This window comes from Nothobranchius furzeri, chromosome 7 (assembly GCF_043380555.1).
Source record: "Nothobranchius furzeri strain GRZ-AD chromosome 7, NfurGRZ-RIMD1, whole genome shotgun sequence".
Taxonomy (NCBI): domain Eukaryota; kingdom Metazoa; phylum Chordata; class Actinopteri; order Cyprinodontiformes; family Nothobranchiidae; genus Nothobranchius; species Nothobranchius furzeri.
The window spans coordinates 41,168,654-41,191,410 of record NC_091747.1 but is presented as its reverse complement, the minus strand read 5'-3'; the positions used below and the strand labels follow the sequence as shown (position 1 = coordinate 41,191,410).

The 22,757-nt window shown below is 44.5% G+C and overlaps 1 protein-coding gene across 1 annotated transcript; it reads left to right on the top strand.

Moving 5' to 3' along the window:
- The first annotated feature begins 4,371 nt into the window (after positions 1-4,371).
- On the top strand, positions 4,372-8,712 carry nrros (negative regulator of reactive oxygen species). Its single transcript, XM_015954922.3, has 3 exons — positions 4,372-4,493; positions 5,547-5,661; positions 6,665-8,712. Exons 2-3 carry the CDS (start codon positions 5,560-5,562, stop codon positions 8,618-8,620), a joined length of 2,058 nt encoding a protein of 685 aa, XP_015810408.3. The 5' UTR covers positions 4,372-4,493; positions 5,547-5,559; the 3' UTR covers positions 8,621-8,712.
- The last annotated feature ends 14,045 nt before the right edge of the window (positions 8,713-22,757 follow it).

Here is a 22,757-nt window from a genome sequence, read left to right as displayed (position 1 = left end):
CATTCCACCACATCCCAAAGGTTCTCTAGTGGATTGAGATCTGGTGACTGTGGAGGCCATTTGAGTACAGTGAACTCATTGTCATGCTCAAGAAAGCACTCTGAAATGATTCAAGCTTTATGACATGGTGCATCATCCTGCTGGATGTAGCCATCAGAAGTTGGTTACACTGTGGTCATAAAGGGATGGACATGGTCAGCAACAATACTCAGGAAGGCTGTGGCATTGCAACAATGATCAAGGCAGGATGGATCCATGCTTTCATGTTGTTGATGCCAAATTTTGACCCTACCATGTCATAGCAGAAATTGAGATTCTTCAGACCAGGCAACATTTTTTCAATCTTCTTTTATCCAATTTTGGTGAGTCTGTGTGAATTGTAGCCTCAGTTTCCTGTTCTTACCTGACAGGAGTGGCCCCCAACGTGGTCTTCTGGTTTTGTAGCCCATCTGCCTCAATGTTTGACATGTGTGTTCAGAGATACTCTTCTGCATACTTTGGTAGTAATGAGTGTTATATGAGTTACTGTTGCCTTTCTATGAGCTCAAACAAGTCTGGCCATTGTCCTCTGACCTCTGGCATCAACAAGGCATTTTCACCCACAAAACTACTGCTCACAGGGTGTTTTCTTCTTTTCAGACCATTCTTTGTAAACCCTAGAGATTGTCATATGTGACAGTCTCAGTAGATCAGCAATTTTTGAAATACTCAGACCAACCTGTCGGGCACCAGCAACCATGCCATGTTCAAAGTCACTCCAATCACCTTTTTTCACTATTCTGATGCTCGGTTTCAACTGCAGCAGATCAACTTGGCCATGTTTACATGCCGAAAAGCATTTAGTTGCCACCATGTGATTGGCTGATAAGTAACTTGTATTAACGAGCAGTTGGACAGATGTACCTAAGAATGTGGCCAGTAACAGTAGTTGGTGTCACGTTTAGGAGAGGAGGTTGGACCCAGGATGCAGGAGTACCCAGAACGACTCAAAGGCAGGAGAGGTCTTAAGAAAAACAATTCCTTTATTTAAGGCGGATGTGCTGAAAAGTCCAAAGCACAAAATAAGACTAATACTCAAAAGCTTGAAGAAACTCAAAATTAACTAAGCTCACACATGAGCAGGGACTCAGAGAGACTCGAGAGGGGACCAAACAACACAACACATTAGACAATGAACCAACAAACACAGAGTGACAAGACAGGGCTTAAATAGACTGGGAAGATGAGAGGGAGATGAATTGCAGGTGTGTGGGGAGAGGGACCAGGTGAACACAATTACTAACTCAGGGAGGAGGAAGAAAACACTGTTGGGAAAAAAACATATGAAAGGCTGTAACAAAGGAAAATGCCCTAAGAGAAAAACAAAAGACCAGAAGGCATGAACCATAACTAATATTCTAAGGGGAAGCGGACACTAAAGGAAAACACTACAGAAAGAAACTACAGGGGCGTGGCTAAGAGGGGGCCAAGAGAGCACAGGACCTGGGGGAGGGAAGTCTGAGGGGGGAAACCTAGAGGGCAAATGGGGAACACCAGGAGACACATGAGGAAGATGCAGACACGACACATGAGGGCGCTGGAAGACACAAAAGGAGCACCTAGAGACGAATGAGGACAAAAGGAGACACATGAGGTGAGACGCAGACACAGACCATGACAGTTGGATGGTCTAAAAAATTCTGTGAGAACCCTCTCTTTAATTTCAGTGTGCAACCAGAGCCGGGGGACTCAGGGATGGATCAAACAATCTCCGCAGCAGAACTCTCTGAAATAGTCAAACATCAATGCTGTGGCTTAGCTTTAGGGGTTGACTAGGTCTATCATGAGTATCTCTGGATATTGTCAGGCTGTCATGATTGACACACCTCTGCAACAGTGTGTGGAGAACAGGGATGGTGCCTGTGGATTGAGAGACTGGGGTACTGCTCCCCATTTTCAAGAAAAGGGATCAAGAATGTGTTTCAATTATAGGGGGAATAACAGTCTTAAGCCTCCCTGGAAACGTTTACTCCAAGATACTGGTGAGGTGTGTCCTGGCTGACAGTTGAACATTGGATTGAGGAGGAGCAATGTCATCTTCGCCCTCTTCGTGGAAGTATGGGCAATCTTGTTACCATTGCTAGGGTGCTGAAGGGGTCTTGGAAGTTTGCTCAACCAATCATCATTTGATTTATGGATCTGGCAAAGGCCTCGTCCCGTAGGAGCACCATGTGGGTGGCAATCATGGAGTATGTGGTTGATGCTCCTCTTTCAAAGGCCATTAAGTCCCTGTGGGAGTATGGTTCACATAGCCAAAAGTAAGTCATTCCTAAAATAGAGGAGTTTAATAATCTGAGGGATTTGTTCATGAGTGAGGAAGGAGGGATCAGAAGATTGACAGGCTGCATCCTGCAGTGATGTGGACACTGAACCAGTGTGTTGTGGTGAAGAAGGACCTAAGCCAAAAAGCTAGCTCTTAATAGTCGGGTTCATCTCAATCTTCACCCAGGGTCAGGAGCTTTGAGTAATGACCAAAACTAAAATGAGTTTTTTATTTTTTGGGGTTTTTTTTTTTTTTGCAGGGTGGTTGGACTCAACCTTAGAGATAGGGCGAGGAGCATGGACATCTCAAATAGGCTTGGAATAGAGCTTCATTTGGGAAGGATTCTTCATGGGTGCCTCCTAGGGGACAGGATTTAGGCATGTGCTCTAATTTCCCTCTGGGATTAATAAAGTATCTCTGATTGATTTGATTGATTGATGTCCTGCTGGCACAAGACACGGATGAATCCAGGATATGCTGAACAACTCCATTCTGGAAAGGGAACGCCTCCTACTGGTGAGGCTGTTGGAGGTTAGAGGAAGGTTTGGGCCTCTCTCCTGGAGTGTCTATCTCCATGATCACCCAAATGAGTAGAACCAATAACTGATCCTTATAGAACTTCACAGGTGATTTTTATAATCCTGATATACTGTTTCTAACTTGTAAATACTTTTCTTTCTTAAATAATTATAGGCCTCATTTCCCAAGACAATTTTGAAAGTAACCAAGTTCCAGTTGTTGTTTTTTTCCCCCTCAGTGACCAGGCTAACTTCATTACTAGCAGATGAGGTATTTCTAAACTTTCTATGCATTCAGAAACTAAGGAAACCTGTTTATTTTGCTTTTAGAGTTTACACTAATTGTCCAGTTGCTTTAGATATACTCTTTAAAAAGTACCTGAACTCCCCTTTTCACTTGTTTGTACTTTTCAGGGTTGTATCCCTGGTGGTAGTTTTTTTTTTTTTTGGACTTTCTGTTCCCTCAACACCTACCAGAATGTTCTGGTTCCTCAGCATCTGACAAGGTGACCCCTTGAGATGGCCGATCATCACTCCACTTCCGTAATAATAACATTAGAACTCCTGTAAACAAGATTTTGACTTTGTTTTTAAACAGCAGAGACAATTTGTCAAGTTACATCAACAACCCATTTGCAAATTTTTTTATCTCTAGGTTGTTTCAAGGTTGAATCTACCCCCTTAAACACAGATAAAAAGGATGATAGTACCTTAACTTTTAAAATAATCAGCACATGTAGGAGCTTTTATTTTCACTTCCCTCGAAAATGTTCTCGCAGATCTCTTGAGGTCCAGTATTAAACCACTGATGTGTGAAAGTCCCTCCATCTTGTGATTTAAAACATTTTTCAATTTTAAATAAGAATCAGAACTGAGGGGTGAGATTTCTTGTGAAAACAGGAAGGATTCACTAACAAACGAGTCATCCATGGACAGCAACATCACTTCCTGATTCCTAATTCCCTATTTTTGCACCCATTGCATTAAACATGGAGTATAGGTAGGAGTGTGAATGCTGAATAAAACAAATAGATAATCTAAAAAAGTCATGTTGGATATGTTTAGTACATAAGTAGAGTAAGATAAGTGGATATTTATGATCCTCTTGTGTGGGATGCTACTAAACACAACAATACGTTAAAATGTTTGTATTTCTAAGCATGCTGTTGCTCTGACAGGCTGAAAAATCAGGCAGGAAGGGTGTGTGTGTGTGTTGAGTGGTTTCCTCTTTAGTAACTTGGGTGATCAGAATGTGCAGAAAGTGTGAAGGGTGTGTCCTCGTTAGGTTTTTGTGGTGGCAGTTTGCTGACAGCCTCCGTTTGAGCGCCTAATATCACAATTGGTATGATGCTATTGTGAAAAAAAGAAAAAATATATATTTGCACAGTCCTGGGTGAGCTGTTGAGCCTACACTTGCCTTCCTGTGGTTCGATGCTTGAGAACCTCGGTGTGATTGTGACTGGTCCATGTGACTTGGTTTCCGTTGCCTGCCTGTTTCCGTGAAGAGTAAAAAAAAAAAGAAAAAAAAGGAGGGGTGTGAGTATTTCAGCCAGAGGGGAGCGATGCAGCTGAATATCATATACGAGAGGAGTTTCTGCACAAGCAGGTCACCCAGCAATATGGTCAGGAGATCAACCGTCGGTGGCTTGGGAAATCCGCATCTAACCACCAGTGTGAGTACAACCTGCTGCTGCAGCACACACTGATACTCTGCCAGAGGAAGTACCTTTAAAAAGGCTGAGTCTAAACCTCTGGAGCATTTTAGCACAGTACCTGAAAGTTCTTATACAAACATGCTGAAGTCCCAGAACTGTCATGCCATTTTAGAAAATAATGCAACCATGCTTTAAACAGGATATATATATATATATATATATATATATATATATATATATATATATATATATATATATATATATAAATGTATATATATATATATAAATGTAAATGTATATATACATATATATGTGTGTGTGTGTAAATGTATGTATGTATATATATATATATGTAAATGTGTATATATATATATATACACTGTGTGTTATCAAAAATGCTGCACCATGTTGAGGCAGACTTTAAAAAGCTAAGCTATTTTTGATCAATTATGCACTTTCCAGAGAACAGTTAACATAAATGATAGATTCTACATTTGCTCAAAGAGATTCATTTACAAAACTGTAGGAAGCAGCAAGTAAGTTTTATTCAGGTTAAAATGAAAGGCGAATTGTATTAAATACAAGTAAAAAAAACTTTAAACACAACTTAGTTGAAAAATACAAAGGTTAGCAATGCGTGCAGGCAAAAAAAGGAACATAAAACCTTCACAGTGTGTTTGCACGACATGGGTTTGCAAGGAAATTTGGGAAATTTCAACGAACTTGCTGTTCTAATGAGAAAATTCAAAAGCACTCATGGTGGCCAAAAAATTGTAAAGATCTCCCTATCTTCTTCTCCCTCAAAAGGTCGTAGCTTTTGCCTGGCCACAATAAGAAATTTATTATTTATCAGTTTGTGTTTTACATAAATAAAAGTCAAAGAGTCGTCGGCATACATGAGTAATAGAACTCTGCATTGATCAAACGGTCACATGAGGATTTTAATTTTGGTACTAAAAGGTTTAGAATCTGATTGTGTTTTTCACAAATGTAAAGTTATATTATACATATGAAGATGTATTGATGATGTAATTCAGGACAACACCTGTGTTGTATGCACCTTTTGAACAGTGAGGATGATAAGATGCTGGTCCACAGGCCTAGCCCCACCCTGCTCTGCTTGATGTCCCTGTGGAGAATCCTGACACCAGCCTCGTGCTTTCCACCAAACAACCAGTGTCAGCAGGTAACGTGTCTTTCATCGTTAAACAAGACAGAATCAGAAGCAGCATGGCTCACCTGAAAGGACAAACATGTTTGTGTAAAGAAGAATCTCCACACACAATATCTGTCTCTAGATTCTTAATAATTATATCAAGTTGTAAAAAAACAATCTATGGATTTTAAATTAACAAAAAAGTCATAATGAAGTTACATTAGGATTCTATTTCGATTAAAAATATCTCTTTATTGTGTCTTGTTTGACGTGTGATGTAGTGTGTGATTGGTCCAGGGGTAGGCTGGGTCTCCAGTGCAGGAAAAAAACAGCCGTTTCTTACAGGTTTGGGGGAGTTGGTGATCAAACTGCAAAAAGTAAAATGAACATTTGTGTTGTGTTGCAGTCTAATTAGCCAACATGGCTGGATAGACAATAATTTTTAATTTTCCTACTGCTTTGTGTCTCCAGTTGTCTGAGTCTAGTGAGACACTGGTGTTAATCAAGTATTTGCAGACCACTCTGTAGCTGTTTTACAATAAGCTACAGGTTAAACAAGATGCTTGTAAAGCAGGTGAAACTCAAACAATTAGAACATGGAGCAAAATTATTATTCAGTAATCAAAGTTAGACTGAGACCATCTAAAGGCTCTTTGTAGGCATTTTGGATTCATTAGCTGATTAGAGTGTATATCAGAAAAATCATGTCTGTACTTGATCATTTAAAGAAATAAAACATTTCAAGATTTTTTCAACAAATATTAGTGATGACATCAAAGAATACGTTTTTATCATTAAATGTATAATATCCACTTAAGAATGTGTGACAAAATGGCTCATTTCAAAGTCACAAGTGGTGCGTTAATGGGAAAGTCAATAAAAAAGTTAATTATTTTGAGATTTTTGAATCTCCGTACTACGTTTTTGCATCGTTTTAATAAGGCTTGGCATTATTAAAACAAAGGTTTAATGAAACTTCTTGTGCTCATTACTCCTCCGCCATTGAAAATATCATCTCTCGTTTCCCCTACAGATACAAAGAATGGCTCTCTGCAACAACCTCAAACTCGCTTCTGTACCTCCGGGACTCTCTGACAACTTAGAGGAGCTTCAGCTAAACTACAACAACATCAAAACACTACAGAACACCTCTTTGTTGCGTTACTCTTCACTAAACACCCTGAGCTTAGCTTGCAATACGTTGGAGAAATTAGAATCAACTGTTTTTCAAGAATCAAAATTGGTGGAGAGCTTAAATTTAGCTAATAACGACCTGAACGTTGGCTACCAAGAAACCAGCCTTGCATTGAGGAGCTTACCTGGCCTTAGAACCCTAGATCTCTCTGAAAACAAACTGGACGATGAAATGACTTCAAATCTTCTCCAAAATCTGAGATCCCTCGAGTATCTGAACCTTTCTGGGAACCTCTTAAGGAGACTGGATGAGACCTCTTTCATGGATCTTCGCCAGCTTAAAGACCTCAACCTTCAGCGAAACATCATGTTTGAAATCGACGGTGCCTTTGGCAACAACCCGAATCTCCAGCGGCTCAACCTGGCCTTCAACTATCTGCCCTGCCTGACGGACTTTGATATGACTCAGCTGGTTGTCCTGAACGCTAGCCACAACATCATTGAGTGGTTCATCTCCAGGCAAGAGTTTAACGACACCTTCCTGTTGGAGACACTTGATCTTTCCAACAACAAACTCCTCTTCTTCCCTTTCCTGCCCAGCAAGAGCAATTTGCAGAACCTTTATCTGTCCCACAACACTGTGAGATTCTATGAACACTTTGCGGACAATGCTACGTTCCCAAACTCATCTTCAACAGTTGAGTTCTACAATCTAAGGAAGCAGGAGAGCAACGTGACAGCTAAATTGTGGGATGACGGTCTTAATGGTGATATCTCCATGCTGAAGATTTTAGATCTGAGGGGAAACCAGGTGACGTACTTCCCTCATGGATTCATCCAGAAGATGTCTGCCCTCTCCAGGCTTCGAGTGAGCACAAACTGTCTAGAAACCTTAAATCTGACATCAGAACAGTTCTCCAGCAACTTGTATGAGCTGGACGTCAGCAACAACAGACTAAACCAGATCGTAGCAGATGATGGTGCTCTCACCACTCTGGGGAATCTGACATACTTTAATCTGAGCCGAAACGATCTACGGGAGTTACCGTCTGGATTATTTTCGTCATTGCCGAGAATCCTCTCTGTGGATCTCAGCTACAACAGCATTAACATTTGCCTTTCAGAGGAAACTAAAACGCGCTCAGACAACATCTCAGTTTGCGTGGACTGGAGCAAGATCCTCTCCCTCAGATATCTTCACCTTAAAGGGTGCAGCCTAGAAAGGATTCCAGAATCTGCGTTTGCAGGGCTGTCGCTAACTCTACTAGAATTGTCCGATAATCCTGGAGTCGATGTCCAAGGTTCATTCCAGAGCTTAAGCAGGACGCTGTGGCATCTCGGTTTAGGAAACACTCAAATCCAAGACTTTGACTTCTCCCATTTTCAAAGCCTGAAGTCTTTGAACCTTTCAGGAAACTCCCTCCCCCACATTCCTCCTTCACTACTAAACATTGACCTTAAAGTGTTGGACATAAGAGACAACCATCTGTCTACCATCCCACCCAGTCAGGCTCATGCATTGTCCTCAAAACTCCAGAGTATTCTTCTCACAGGAAACCCCTTCAACTGCTGCCAGACGGAGTGGTTCAGGACATTTGAATCAGCAGAGACGGTGATGATGGTTGGGCAGTCGGACATCACGTGTGAGGATCTGCTGCTGAAGACACACAAAGTCAAGGATTCCCACTCATTTTTCTGTCTGAATGCAGGGGAGTCTGTAATTTGGTACATTCTGATTTTTGTGCCTGTCTGTCTGTTCTTTGTTGGAATCTCTATTGTTGTTTTCCTCACATTCAAGCCTCAAATGCTACAAAAATCAATCAAAAAGACATATTTAAAGCCCACATCGTACTGATACTTTATAAGTTCCAAACAACTCTGTGTTTTCAATGTTTTCATGAGAGATTAAGCTGAGTGTTGATAATAAACTTGACTGGTAAACAGTAATGAGCATGCCAGCGTCGTGTGTTGGTTCTTTCTTGTGTCTGTGTTGTTGTTTAGTGGTCTGTGGTCCAAAACCAGGCCCTGATCCTGACATTGTCATGTAAAACTGTGGCTGAGTTCTTGTGGGACTTGGTGTGTGTGTGTGTGTGTGTGTGTGTGTGTGTGTGTGTGTGTGTGTGTGTGTGTGTGTGTGTGTGTGTGTGTGTGTGTGTGTGTGTGTGTGTGTGTGTGTGTGTGTGTGTGTGTGTGTGTGTGTGTGTGTGTGAGAAGAAATGCAGAAGTAGTGTGATGCAAGCTGTTGCTATAAGAGGCAGAGGAAACGTGAAATTTCCTGTTTTGCTAAGATGTGCAGCAACTGCCCAGTTCTGTATCTCAAAGAGGAGGGGTTCGTGGTTTCCTTCCCATCAGTGAGACAAAGATGCATCATTGACTTTATTTTCCAATGAACCAGAACATATAAAGCTGTCGGTTTGGGCCTCTGTATCGATGCTGATAAGTCTATTCTGATGCACAAGAACCTCCTGCAGATCAACAAAGGAATTATATTTATTTGTCACACAGCAGCACAGAGACGAAACAGCAGCGTGTCATTGTTGTCGTCTTTGAGGAGTGGTATGGTTGCTAAAGTGCCAGAGCCTAACCAGAAAGTAACCGAAATACCGCTGTGGTGATGCGCAGGGTCATGGTGGTTGGAACATAAAAAGAAAAACCAGAGTGAAGCTCTGTCAAAGCCTCAAAACTTCATCAGAAACATCCGTGCATGTTGTTTACATCATTATTTAACATTCTGCCGTTACTAGAAATGTCCTGTCTGAGCTCATGTTGGACAGCAAGAACTAAAGAACAGGGACAAGTCCTGGATTTATTCTCACTGAAGCAAAAACTACCACCAAATGTAGGCGTGCAAACCAAAGTTCTCAGTTTCTGTTGAGAAGGAGCTCTGAGGATGGTTAGGGTCACGGTTGGCGTTGGGGTTAGGAGGAGTTATCAGGTAGAATTTAACTGGACCTGAAATTTAAAGAGACAAAATAAAAAAGAAGGAACTTGTGAGAGGAAGGTCCTTTGCTGCTGGTCATTTTTAAAGCCAAGAGGAATTTAATTTGACTACTCAGCTTTATAAAGTAAGAAGTCAGCTTTATAAACAGGGTGAGAGAGCTTTTATAATGATAACATTAACTTTCCCAAGTTAGTATTTGATGGACTTGTACAGATTCTTTTTTTTCTTCCCCGTGTCCTGTCTGGCTGTGAAGCAAACAGAATTGATGTCTGAATGCTGGTGACAAGCCTTACAGATTTACTCTCAGGTGGAGCATTAAAACGTCTGCTTTTAATGTCACGCCTGATACTTAAAACGTTTTGTTTTTGAATGCTTTTTAATTCCGACCAGACACGGAGACAGGGGTGAAAGAGAAAGGAAGAGACAAAAGGTGGGTGTTCCACAGAAATCCAATCCAATCCAATCCAATTTTATTTATAAAGCGCATTCACAAGGCATTACAACCAAACAAGGCGCTGTACACTAAAAATGTTAGTTAATTAAACAGGCGTTATATAAACATGTCGAACACAGATAAAAGATAAAAAGGAAATACAACAAAATTCCCAAAAATAACAGCTAAAAATCATTAAGACACAGGGTGAAGTAAAAATAGGAAAAAAAAACATTTTACAAAGAACCTCAATAATACGGAAGTCGATAATTGTGGAGTCAGTTTTTAAACAGTGCAGATGTCATTGAGGTTCATAATTATGTTGTATAAGCTAGGTTGATGTAATGAGTTTTCAGGCGTGATTTAAAAATGCTAGCTGTTGGTGCTTGCCTCACTAGCAGTGGTAATGTGTTCCACAGCTTCGGTGCACAGACAGAGAAAGCCCTCTCTCCACGGCTTTTTAAACGTGCATTGGGAACAGCTAGGAGGAGCTTATCTTCAGACCTGAGAGCACGCACGAAATAAACAATAATGAAGAAGAATCTGCTTCTAGACCTGCAGATAACAACAATACAAAAGGAGCAAGCTATCACTGCGTCAACTTGATGAAGAAATATATAATCAACATTGTTTAACTGAACAATCACACGATAATAAATCACAGTGCATTTAGTGCCAACCACAGCCTTACGACATGTGTTGAACGTGCCCAAGTCCATACTTGTGAGAGCACCATGTGAGCACCTGTGTGTGTACACGCGCTTGTTTATGTAAGGTTTCTCTATAGGAGCATCCAATAGAGAGTGCGAGGGACGACAGATCTGCCCCTAAAGATGCGCAGGAGACAGGGGGAGCTCCAAGTCCCAGAGATCCAGGAGCTGCCCCAGAGCACAGGAACCCCAAGGAGACTGCGACCAGAAAAGCCCCCGCCCCCCTCGAGAGGCGCAGAGGATCGCCCCGGGGGGCCACAATCAGCAGCCGGCAGAGTCCCGGGAGACATCAGCGGCAAGCCCACAGGCCCGCCCACATTCTCCCACCCCCTAGCCGGCCAAGCCCGCGACCCAGCAACCCGGGACCCAGGGGCGACCACCCCCGCCGGGGACCCAGCAGAGCCCCGGGACCCAGACCCCACCAGGCAGCCAATGGGATTGGTCAGGCAGATGCCAGAAATCTTAAACTCCCTGACCCGGGAGCCACGAACACTCAGGCAGACCAAGGCACCACACCCCACACCAGGTGTGGCAGGGGGAGGGGAGACGAAGATCTATATCATCAAAAGAAGTCCCAGGAGAAGGGAGGAGTCAAAGGCCCCAACTGACATATACAGTCATACACAAGCACAGTCACACACTCCCTCCCTCATCCTCACACATGCACATACAACGAGAGACTTACAAAAATGCACGCCGGACACCCACTCATGCTCCCCATACACACCCTATTCACTCTGGTCCCGGCACTGCTGCACATGGGATACGACCATTATCGGTTACCAGAGTTTGACCCTTTCTGCTGGGGTGCTGATGAGCAGGCTCCCCCGCCCAACGCTGAGCACAGCAACCCACCACCCCAGACCCCAACCAGACGGCCAGATCTCCCTCCTAGCCTCCAGCCCCAGGAAGCCAAGCGACAACAGAGGTGTGCTAAGACCCCTGGTCTCCCTCCACCTGCTCCAATATAGTGTTAGTGTGTGTTGATGAGGTGTATTCCATGGATGTGGTGAGCGGGTAGTGAAGGCTTCGTCTGGCCTATGCCAGCTGATGCCACCGCACCACTCGATTTGCACCCACAGCCCTTGGTGTCTAAGTGCAGTTTAAAATTGGAAGTGGGCACCGGCACTCGGGATGAGGCTGAGAAATTCCCCTGCCAAATGCCGTTGAATGTGCTCACTCCCAAGGCCCTAAGTGTGTGTTTGTGTGGAATGTCGTTGGTGGAAGTGTATAAGGTGCAAATAAAATTGGGGGGCAGGTTGCCACAGGAAGGCAGAAATGGGATCCATACCCACACTCCCTGACTTGTCCACCCCCCAAGGTCCTATGTGTATGTTTGTGTGATGATGTGAGGGAGCAGGAGGAGAGAAATGTGTGGGGATGGGGAGGAATGGCTGGCTGGGCTTAGCCCTCCAGGGAGCCAGCTCCCCCACTGGCTAACTGGACGTGTACAGATTTTTAAAGAGGCATGGGAAAATGCCCGCTTCCTGAACCAAAAACACACATCAATGAGGATTTTTCTGCGATAAGCAGCTGAGCTTTTATTATGTGGTGCAACCCTGAGGCGGGTTATCAAACACACATCACAAAGACGTGGACCTTTTTGGCACGTGTTTCTTTCCTACTGAAGAACAGATGAATGCAATTACGTTTGAAGAAGTGAAATCTGATGGGTAATGATCAGATGAGATTCATTCTGACAGCAGTTACGCCCTGTGGGAATAATCTAGAAAATCTCCTTGATGTCAGAAAAACACAGCTCTGCAACCAGGCCAATCAGCCGTAGCACTATATTTGTGTAATTAAAGGGATTTTTAGGCCACTTGTATTCTGTGTAAAACATTATAAATAATCACTATTTTACCAGCTTCCTGATCAGATTCTGGAGATAAAGTTTGCATCTCCAACAGGACTGGAGCTCTGGACAAACGTGTCTTGCTCCCATCTTTAAAACCTCTCTAACCTCCCAAATGGGATTGCAATTGATGCAGCGTTATAATATAAACCATAATTTTACATTACATGGTTATTTTCCTGTCTTTCAGGTCATGCATGGTGACTAGACTTCCTCTCTGGTGTCACGATGTGCGGGTGTGGTGAGCGGAGGTGAGAATCCAAATGCAGGGGAAGCAGGCAGGCAAACAGACCAGGACATTCAGAAGGGTTTTAATAAAACACGCAGGACAACGAAACAATGAACTCTCACACAGAACTGCGAGGGTTTAAATATTTGAGGAGCTGGGAGCTTGGGTGATTGGAAAACGAAAGGCAGGTGGGAGTAATCAGCAGACACAGGACTGAACAGAGTGGGGAGACAGGACAGGTGTGACATCTGGCTTCCTTTTAATCACCCTAAATTTTAAATGAACTCAGATTTAAATGTTAGGCTGCTGAAACAAAATGAGCCGTTACTGAGTACGAGTAAATCCATGTTTGTTAAACTAAAGCACTCATCTGAGTGGACTTTGTTAGCATTAGTGTTAGCGATCAACCATTAGCCGTTCATCCCTGACTGGAGGTTGTAACGTTTACTGTGACTCACTTTATGTCATCACTATTGTTCAGTAAACCAGCGGGGTCTTCTTTTATTGCTCAACCTTTCACTTCTGCTCTCTTGTCACATGAAAAAAAAGTGTTTGGCAAAAAACTAAACATGATTAATTCTCTAATATGGCTGCATGTACGTTCGAAATATCTTCTAAATCACTTCCACTAGCTGTGGTGGGATCTCAAGGCCATCCCATGCCATTCTAGATTATAATCCCTCCAGCATGTCCTGGATTGAGCCAGATTTCTTCTCTCATCTGGACATGCCCTGAAACAACTCTGAGCCCCGACACCTTTGGGAGGCCGCCTGTATTTCTGATCAGGTCAGGGTCCCAGGGGTGCAGTTGTTTAAAGACGGCAGCATTCTGCTTTATGGGCTCGACACACGGGAGGCGACATCGCCTCTCCTCCATTCATTTTCAACGAGACATGCGCGACAAAGCGATAATCGCGGGTCTCCCTCCTACTAAGCGAAACGCGAAAAATGTGCGTGTGAAATTTTGCGCTTGTGCACGTGTCATGCACAGGCGACCCAGCGACACGATCCCAGAAAGTTGAAACATTTTCAACTTTTCATCGCTGTCGCTCGGACGAGGACCAATCAACGGAGGTTTCATTCACTGACCAATGAGCGGACAGGATGCTCCGTACATCTCCGAGAAAACATGGGGGAGAAGTTGATTATTATTATGTTTTATAAAGTAAAATCAGAAGTAAGATTTCACATAACTCTAGCAGCACCTTGTGAAACATCATATCTACCACTTTTTAAACTCTGAACCGCTTAAATAACCTTAATTCCCTCCAACCTGAACCAGCCAAACAAAACAACAGAAGTTTCGATTTCGCCATGGAACAGAACGCGTAGACGGTTCTGCCCCCAGTTTCTGGCTGCTAAGCCCCATTGATCACCATTGTTATTATGTGTCAGTTGTAATTAAATAGAGCTAAATCACAGCAAAATAAAATCAGGTTAACACGTGCAGCCCTGTATGGCTGCATAAGTGGACAAAAGTAGGGCAGTAATGTAAAAATTTGGATCATTTCCAGCTGATAAAATACGTCGAAGGCAGTGATTAACAGCCAACAAGAGAGCTTGTGAGAGCCAAAGTCTCATGACACAATAAAAAAGTGAAATATCTGCCGCATATGTCCAGACATAAACACATTATAGCCATCTAATGACTTGTATGTCTTTGTAACTGGGTTAAATCAGTCTATTTTTACATAAATACACATCATGTGTTCTGTATTGGAGCGAGCACCCTTCATTTAGTGTTAACTGTACTCGTCAAATAAATCAAATATATAAAAGTTATTAATTTATGCATTTATAAATGGTTTGTTCCTCCTGAGATCTGCCCAGCCTCTTGATGTTTGCTTCAAGTTTCTGTTTTCTGTGTTCCTCAGAAGAAATGGGGCATCTGTTTTACTCCAAATATGAACTTTGTTCTTTGTCAAAGATGTGTTAGATGATCTAAAACAGTAATATCTAAATTCCTAGGTTGTTTTTTTGTTAGCTTAAATAACAGAGATACAGTTGTGGATAGCAGCTGCCCAGCATTGCGTGGATGTGCTTAGTAGCCCGATGTAAACCATAAATATTCAGGGGGATCCATAGAGACTGATTGAGCCCAGCCTAAGTCCTGGCTCCTGGGTTGGAACTTTAGGCTTTGAGGATGTTCTATCTTCTGCCTGAAGGAAGGAGGGTGAAAAGTTCCTGTGCTGGATTGATGGCACCATTAGGTTCTTTGTTCTGGTTCTGTTGGTGTAAAGGTCTATTAGATACATTTAACCTGTCTTTATAAGACCTTATTGTCTGAGAGCAGCTTCCATACCAGGCAGTTATAGAAGATGTCAGTGTGCTTTCCAGAGGTTGTGTGCATGCTCAAAATTGTGTCTGATTTCATCAGATCGAATTTTTCTCCAGTGATGAGTGTAGAGTGGATGTTATTGGACTCAGAAGCTGCTCTTCCTCCATCCTATACGTAGACTCATGAATAGATTAAACCAAAAACAGCAGTCTCCTCTGCAAACGTAATAAAGTAAGAGGATACCTCGCAGAACAAAGAAAACAGGAGGGGGCTAAGGACACATCCCTGAGGAGTGCCAGTTACCACCATTGAGATTTGGTCTCCAGTTGTTAGATCAACTAATTTCTTGGGGAATATATTCCATTGTTTCTTTTGCTAATACAAGGGTGGACCACTTGTATGGCTACACCTTAATAAAATGGGAATGGTTGGTGATATTAACGTCCTGTTAGTGGCACATTAGTATATGTGAGGGGACAAACTTTTTAAGATGGGTGGTGACCATGGTGGCCATTTTGAAGTTGGCCATCTTGGATCCAACTTTATTTTTTCAATAGGAAGAGGGTTGTTGGGGTTATTAGGAGCGAACAATTAGTAAGCTTCAACTTACTTTTGGATTCTTCAATAAATTCTGTAAATATGTAAATATTTACTGATTTATTAATTAATTAAGATATTCTTAGATATACGGGGCACCATTCCCCTTTAACCGGGGAAAAATTGAATCCAAAACTCTTATCAGTCTTTCTTGAAGTTCGTAGAATCCTTGGAGCAGAGACTTCTCTTCGACACAACAAAGCTACTGGAGACGAAAATCTGAATTTTATAACGTTTAATTAACAATTTGTCAAATGAATAAACAGTGGCATAAATGAATAATAACCATGTGATATAATAAAAGGATGTATATTCAAAATAATGTTCAAGGTGTTTGTGTGGTGTGTGTGAGTGAGTGTGTGTGTGTGTGTGAGATGAATGGGTCTTTGTTTCCCCAGAGTAGGTGGGGGGGAGTGAGCTGTGAGTGTGTGTGGGGCTCTTCCCCTCCCCTCGCATTCAACAGGAGACCTGGATGTGTAAAGTTTCCTACTTTCCCGAACACTTAGTGGCTTAGAATCACAGTAAAACTTAACTCAAACACTTCAAAAGTTAACAAACAACAAAAGGGTCACTTGTAAATTATTTAATCTAAAAGGAGTCGGCAGCCTGGCCAGAGCTGACGACTAAAGATATTAGCGATGATCAATAAGCAGTTTATTCTTTCAAAATGACCCGAAGGACGAATTGGGAGCGAAAGAGGAAAACACGAAGCTACTTTTTAAGCAATAGCGCGGTTTTATTGCTTATTCTGGACTATAGAGGAAACGGGAGAAGAAAAGGAGAGAAAAAAAATGAGTTTTCTGATCACCCGATGAGCAGCAAGGCGTCCCCGCTGTTATGATTTGACGGTTCTCCGTTTTTCTCCGCAGTTTTCAGCGTCATCCGTCGGTTTGATGCTTTCTCCGTTGTTTGGCTCCACGAGTGTTTCTCCACGGCTGGACACAAAGAGAACGAAGTTTCTTTTGTGCTGAGTTTGACAACTTACAGCGTCTCTGAGAGCTGAATGGAGCTCCGCTCGTTCCCAGTCAGGTCCCGATGGAGTTGAGTGTAGTTTCCAGCGGTTGCGTGGGCTCAACTTGGCACTTAGAGCTTCCGCGTGCTCAAGTTGACGGAGCGTTCGACAAGCGTGTCCTTACCGCCAGGTATCCTGGGCAAAAGAACGAGGTTTCTTTGTCTCATTCATGATTTATAGTCTTTGAAGTCGCGGGAAAGCTCCAAGCTCCCGCCTCCCGCAGATGGTGTTTCTGGTATCAGGCGGTGACGTCATCACAATGCTTCCGTGTGCAAAGCATCATGGGAAATGAAGTTTCTTGGCGCTGATGTGATTATTTGCTTTTCAGAGCAATTTAAGCACAGTCATTTTGGAGAAAATCACTGCATAGTAATTTCCTCATGAGGTCAGACCCTCAACATTCCCCCTTTTGGTTTCGGGGATCGCGCCCAAAGCTCGATCGTCGGAAGCACAGATGGGTTTGTTCCTCATGAACGTAGGTCGACTTGATTGTCGGAAGCACAGGTGGGTTTGTCCCTTAGGACGTTGGTCTCCTTGGACGCCTTTGTCTTTGGTCTTGGCTTGGATCCTGGCGCCTTTGGTCTTTGATCCTGGTCAGGCACAAAGAGGATAGGAAACGGGATAGTCCCCAAAGCGCATAACGAGAAGAAGCCACTCACGCAGGTGGTACGCAATGATGATGTCGTCCATGCGAGAGGTAGTAGTGTAGAAGGAGGAAGGTCGGTGGGCGGTTAACTCCACGAGTGGACACAAAGGCATCTCACCGCCGGCCATACAGTTCAGTTTATGGAGCACGCGGTGATGTACGAGGTCCATAGTTCGCAAACGCGCATTGACCTATGTGGTCCCAAGATTCCCCCCTTTTTGGTCCAAAGGGTGGATCAGGACAGTCTTTGGGCTAAAACAAGGACCATAAAACTAAGAGGTACTACAATGTGCTGGTGCGTCAGACAGAGTCATTGACAGACTGAGCTGGGCCGGCACATAACCACTAGTTAATATGTGACCAAGTAAGAAACAAAAATACAGAAAACCCAAAAAAAAAAAACATATAACATCCAAGAAAATTCATAGCAACCTTGAGGTCTCATAAAATACATTCTTAGGTCATACAGTCAGTGTGTAGCTTATAAAGAATGTGACATACTGCAACACTCAGATAAATATGTGAGGTAGACTAAAATGAGAACTACTCTTAGGTTTACAGAATAACAAAGAAAATGTTGCTCACCCCCTTTAGACAGGTGTGGTACATTCACGCTTGGAGTCTCCCCGAACGCGGTTACGAGGCACACCGTAGGTGAGCAAGTGCATCTTATCTTGGAGTTTATTAACACGCCTGTAGGCGGAATAAGCTATCATGGCCGTGATGAGCCATTCCATCCCCAGGGCGACCAATGTGCAGATTAAAGTCGTATAATCTGTGTCAATGTAGCGTCTTGGGCGTCAAAGTAAGTTCACGCGGGTTTTGTGTGAACTTAGCAAATTTGGTTCCTTCAATCAGTAATTGTTGGTCAATTTCTAAATCGAAGGCAAAGTTACAACCCCGGAAAGCGTCCATGATCTCAATCTCTGAGTCATGCTGTTCGAGGTTGAGGTGATGGAGTGTCAGGTTTCTAGTTCAAAGTGGAAATGCCTACCGTCCTTTCAAATACCAATGTTCAGCATCGACCTAAACCTATAGATGTGAGGTGTCACAATTATGGGAACGTTTAACAGGAAACCGAGTTCTAATTTTTTTTCAACGTGAATGGGAATTGCACTTCCTAGGCTGTACGCTAGGTGGATTTGTGAAAGGTGCACAGTAGAGGGGTAGCAGCTGTCAAGCTATCTTTGAGCAGGTCCAGTGGTACCAAGTACGGGGAAATACGACTTTCAACCAAGCTGTCCAGCGTGGAACTTACTTCCCTGAGCAGGTCCTGCATCAAATCTCTCACCACTCATGTGTACACAATATCCTGATGTATGGTTTCAGACAAAGTCTTGATTGCACGTAGAGATTCATTAATCAGAGCAGAATGTAGGTTGACAGTTACAAGAGTACCCTGTAAGGTTTTAGTAAGTACTTCCTGTTAGCGTTCTAGGAGGAGTTTCTCTTGGTTAGTGAAAATGACGGCGGGGGGGGGGCTTGGTTCTTTGTCGGTTAGTACATGTTAGTGGGTTAAACGTGCACTTTCCCCCCTTTCCATTTCCATGCATAGAACTATGTAGCGACTACGTCTACCTCCTGCGGGGAGTCTGGTCTCTGTACCCGCAGGGATGGTTTGATGTAGGGTTTGATTTGGTTTGCATGCACCCATTTGTAGACAGGCTCCTGTCTCGCTTTGGTGATGCGTAACCTGTATGCAACTGGAGAGAGTTTTGCCACGATCTCAAATGGTCCTGACCAGCAGGGCAGGAACTTCTTAGCTTTGCGTGCCGGTTGGGCGAACCGAAAGTAGAATACTTTGTCACCCACCTCGTATTCGCGGCTGGTTGTCTTTTGGTCGTAGTAGGCCTTAGCGCCTTCTACGTTGGTCTCCAGTTTCTTCTGAGCGTGCGCGAACGTAGCTCTGAGGTGTGTTTTCAAGTCTGCCACATACTGATGGGCGGTATAGGCAGTGGCAACACTGACATCCTCTGGGTGATACAGGAGGTGCAGTGGTAGAGTCATTAGTCTGCCGGTCATCATCTCAAAGGGCGTAACCCCAGTGGATCGCTGTGGAGTGGACCGTATGGCCATCAGGACCAGAGGGAGCTTGACGTCCCAGTCCTTCCCAGTGGAGCAGACGTACTTTTTGAGCATAGAGACGACCGTGCGGTTCATCCGTTCGACCTGTCCGGATGACTGTGGGTGATAGGGGAGGTGGAATCTCACTTCCACTCCCAGAAGTTCAAACAGGGACGTCATTACACTGGATGTGAAATGAGTTCCTCGGTCAGAGTCAATGCAGAGTGGAAGTCCCCATCGACTGAAAACGTGGTTAATCAGCAGTACAGCGGTTGTGACGGCTGTATCGTTTGGCGCTGGAAGGCACTCAACCCACTTTGTGAAACTGCAAGTTACAGTTAGCATATATTTGTTTCCTCTTGCCGATTTGGGAACCGGTCCAACCCAGTCGATCTGCAGGTGGGACCAAGGGAAGGTTATTCCCCTGCATTGCAGTGGTGCTCTAGCAAGCGGCTGGGAGGGTTGAAACTGGGCACAGATGAGGCAGCCTTGGACATAGCTGTGTACGTCCTTGGACATCGAAGGCCAATATGCTACTTCTGTCAGTGACGCGAGGGTAGCTTTTGCTCCGCGGTGACCTCCAACCGGAGTGTCGTGGGCGTAGGCAAGCATCACTCCTCTGTGGTCGAGTGGAACAACCCAGCGCGGCGGGCTGTGGTCGTCACGCATGTAAACTAACAAATCGTTTTGTAGTTTCAGATGCGCGAGTTGACGATGCAGGTTTACCAAATCTCTGCTTGCGCCCATAGGTGGTGATGGTTGTTCAGGTATCGGGCCCTTTTGGAGAAGCTTGCGGATGAGCTTCAGGTCAGGATCTTGTTCCTGCATGGTGACTAGGTCCGCATCATGTGGTTGTCTGCCTAGAAACACTGGTACCTCAACGGTCCGAGGTTCGTCTGCCTGTTTAGCATGTCGACGAGTAATCGCGCAGACCTCGTGAACGGCCTTGGGTGGAAGCCACTCGTCTTTGAATTCCCAGCAGGTTCCCTGGTCAGCACCGAGCTTAGCAAGGCGGTCAGCTTCGTCATTACCATCTTTCTCCGGACCTAGGGTCCTGGAGTGACCTTTGACCTTTTTCCAGTAGACCATTATGCCTTTCTCAGTGGTGAGCAGATCACACGCTAGGAATAACTCCGAGTGTTTCACGTCTCTGTTCCTGGCGTTTTTCATGTGGTTCTCCTTCCACATGGGGAAGTGAGAAATGAAGCTGTCTAGCGTAGTTTGAATCTGAGCAAAGGACGATTTGAGTGATGTCCAAGGCTGCCGCCTGCTGGAGGGTTATCAACACTGCAGCAATTTCGGCGTACTGACTAGACTTTTGGCCCAACCGGTAGTGATTTGGTTGCTTAGTGTCACAGTCCACCCAAACGACTCCAACCCCGGCACGGAGCTGGCCTTCGTGAAGGTAGGCACATCCGTCAGTGTAAACTTTCGGAAGCCCTTGGCAAACATTCTCATCAAAGTAGCGATGATTGTATGCGGTTGGGTAGACTGCGGCAGGTGTGTCCAGGGGGCCCATGACGGAGTCAGAGTCACAGTGCTGGCAGCCTGCTAGCCCTTGTCCTAGCGCTAGCTTGGTGTTCTGACCATACTTGACCTCAATGTTGTATCCTTGGAGCACCATCATCCACGTCGCAATGCGGCTGTTTGACACTCTTCCTTCGCGCAGACGCTGGCTGTTTAGGAAGGTGACAGGCTGATGACACGTTTCAATGATCACTTTCTGTCCACCGATGTAACTACGAAAGTGTTCGACAGCCCAGACTGTAGAGAGGAGGGCTCTCTCACAGTCTGAGAACTGGAGTTCCACCTTGCTCAGAGGCTTGCTGGCGTATGCCACAACTCTCATGTCCTGGTCGTGTTTCTGCTTCAAAGCAGCGCTCAGGCAGTGAGAGGAGAAAGTCGCCTCTATGTAGAACTCTTTATCCTTGTCTGGGTAAGCCAGACAGGGTGCGGACGCCAACTTCTGTTTTAGGAACTGGAAGGAGAGTTCTTGGGGTCTGTCCCACACGAAAGGTGTGTCGTTCCGAAGCAGCTCAGTGAGGGGCCTCGCTGTTTCAGCGTACTCCTCAATGAACTGCCTGGAGTAGTTGCAGACTCCGAGGAAGCTCCTGAGTTCAGTCAGATTAGCTGGGGCTTTGATGTCCTGAATGGCTCTAATGCGTCCCGCTTGGGGCTCGACTCCATTAGGGCCAACCAGCAGTCCAACATACTCCACTTTGGTTCGACACCACTGTCCCTTGAGAATCGCCAATTTAGCTCCGGCGTCAGCGAGCTGTTGCAGCACGTGACGGAGTTCGGCCAGGTGCTCCTCGAAGGTTCGACTCCTCATCAAGATGTCATCGACATATATGAGGTTCCCTCTGGAAGCAGCATCTGACATGGCTTTGTGGAGGAAGATGTTGAACTCGGCAGGTGAGTTAGAGTAGCCAAAGGGGCAGCGGTTCCAAGTATATTGGCGATTTCCAAAGGAGAAAGCCAGTTTATACTGGTCCGCCGGCTCAACCTTCATGGTCCAGAAGCCGTTGGCTACGTCAACCGTAGAGAAGAAACGAGCATCTCTGACTCTGGCTAGCTCTTGATCTAAATGGATCATAGGCCACCTGGAGAGAGGCACTCGTTTGTTCAATGCACGATAGTCTATGGTGAGACGCCATTTCCCAGTTGGTTTCAGAACCGGCCAGATGGGAGAGTTGTAAGTGGAGTTACACTCTCTGATGATGTTTTTCTCCTTCAGCTGATCGAGGATCTCTTGGATCGACTCATAAGCAGCGAGGGGAATCTTGTACTGACGTACAAAAGTAGGAGGGGCATTCGGGTTCGTTGGAATGCGAACCGTATGCAGGTTTGTGAGTCCACAGTCCAGGGAGTCCCTGGATAAGACGGACTGAAACTCATAGAACAGGCTTCTAAGCTCTGCTCTCTGCTCCTCTGACTCCAGCGCATCCGCTTTGTCAAGCTGCTGGCTGACTTCGGCCTCGAAGCCGTCATAAGGTTCAGAGGAGGAGGGTCTCTGGTGTTCCGGGCTTTCAACCGGTGACTCAGAGGGTTGAGTATTTATTGCAAAAACCGTTAGACACTGACCGCTGTCAGTATCTAAGGTTGCACTGCAAATGGGTTCCTCAGGAAGGGCTTCATGCCGCTTGATGGTAATCATTTGTGAAGGGAAAGTACTGAATGTGTCTGCACCAACCTGTCTGTCATTCAAGAACAACGGAAGTTGTCCGA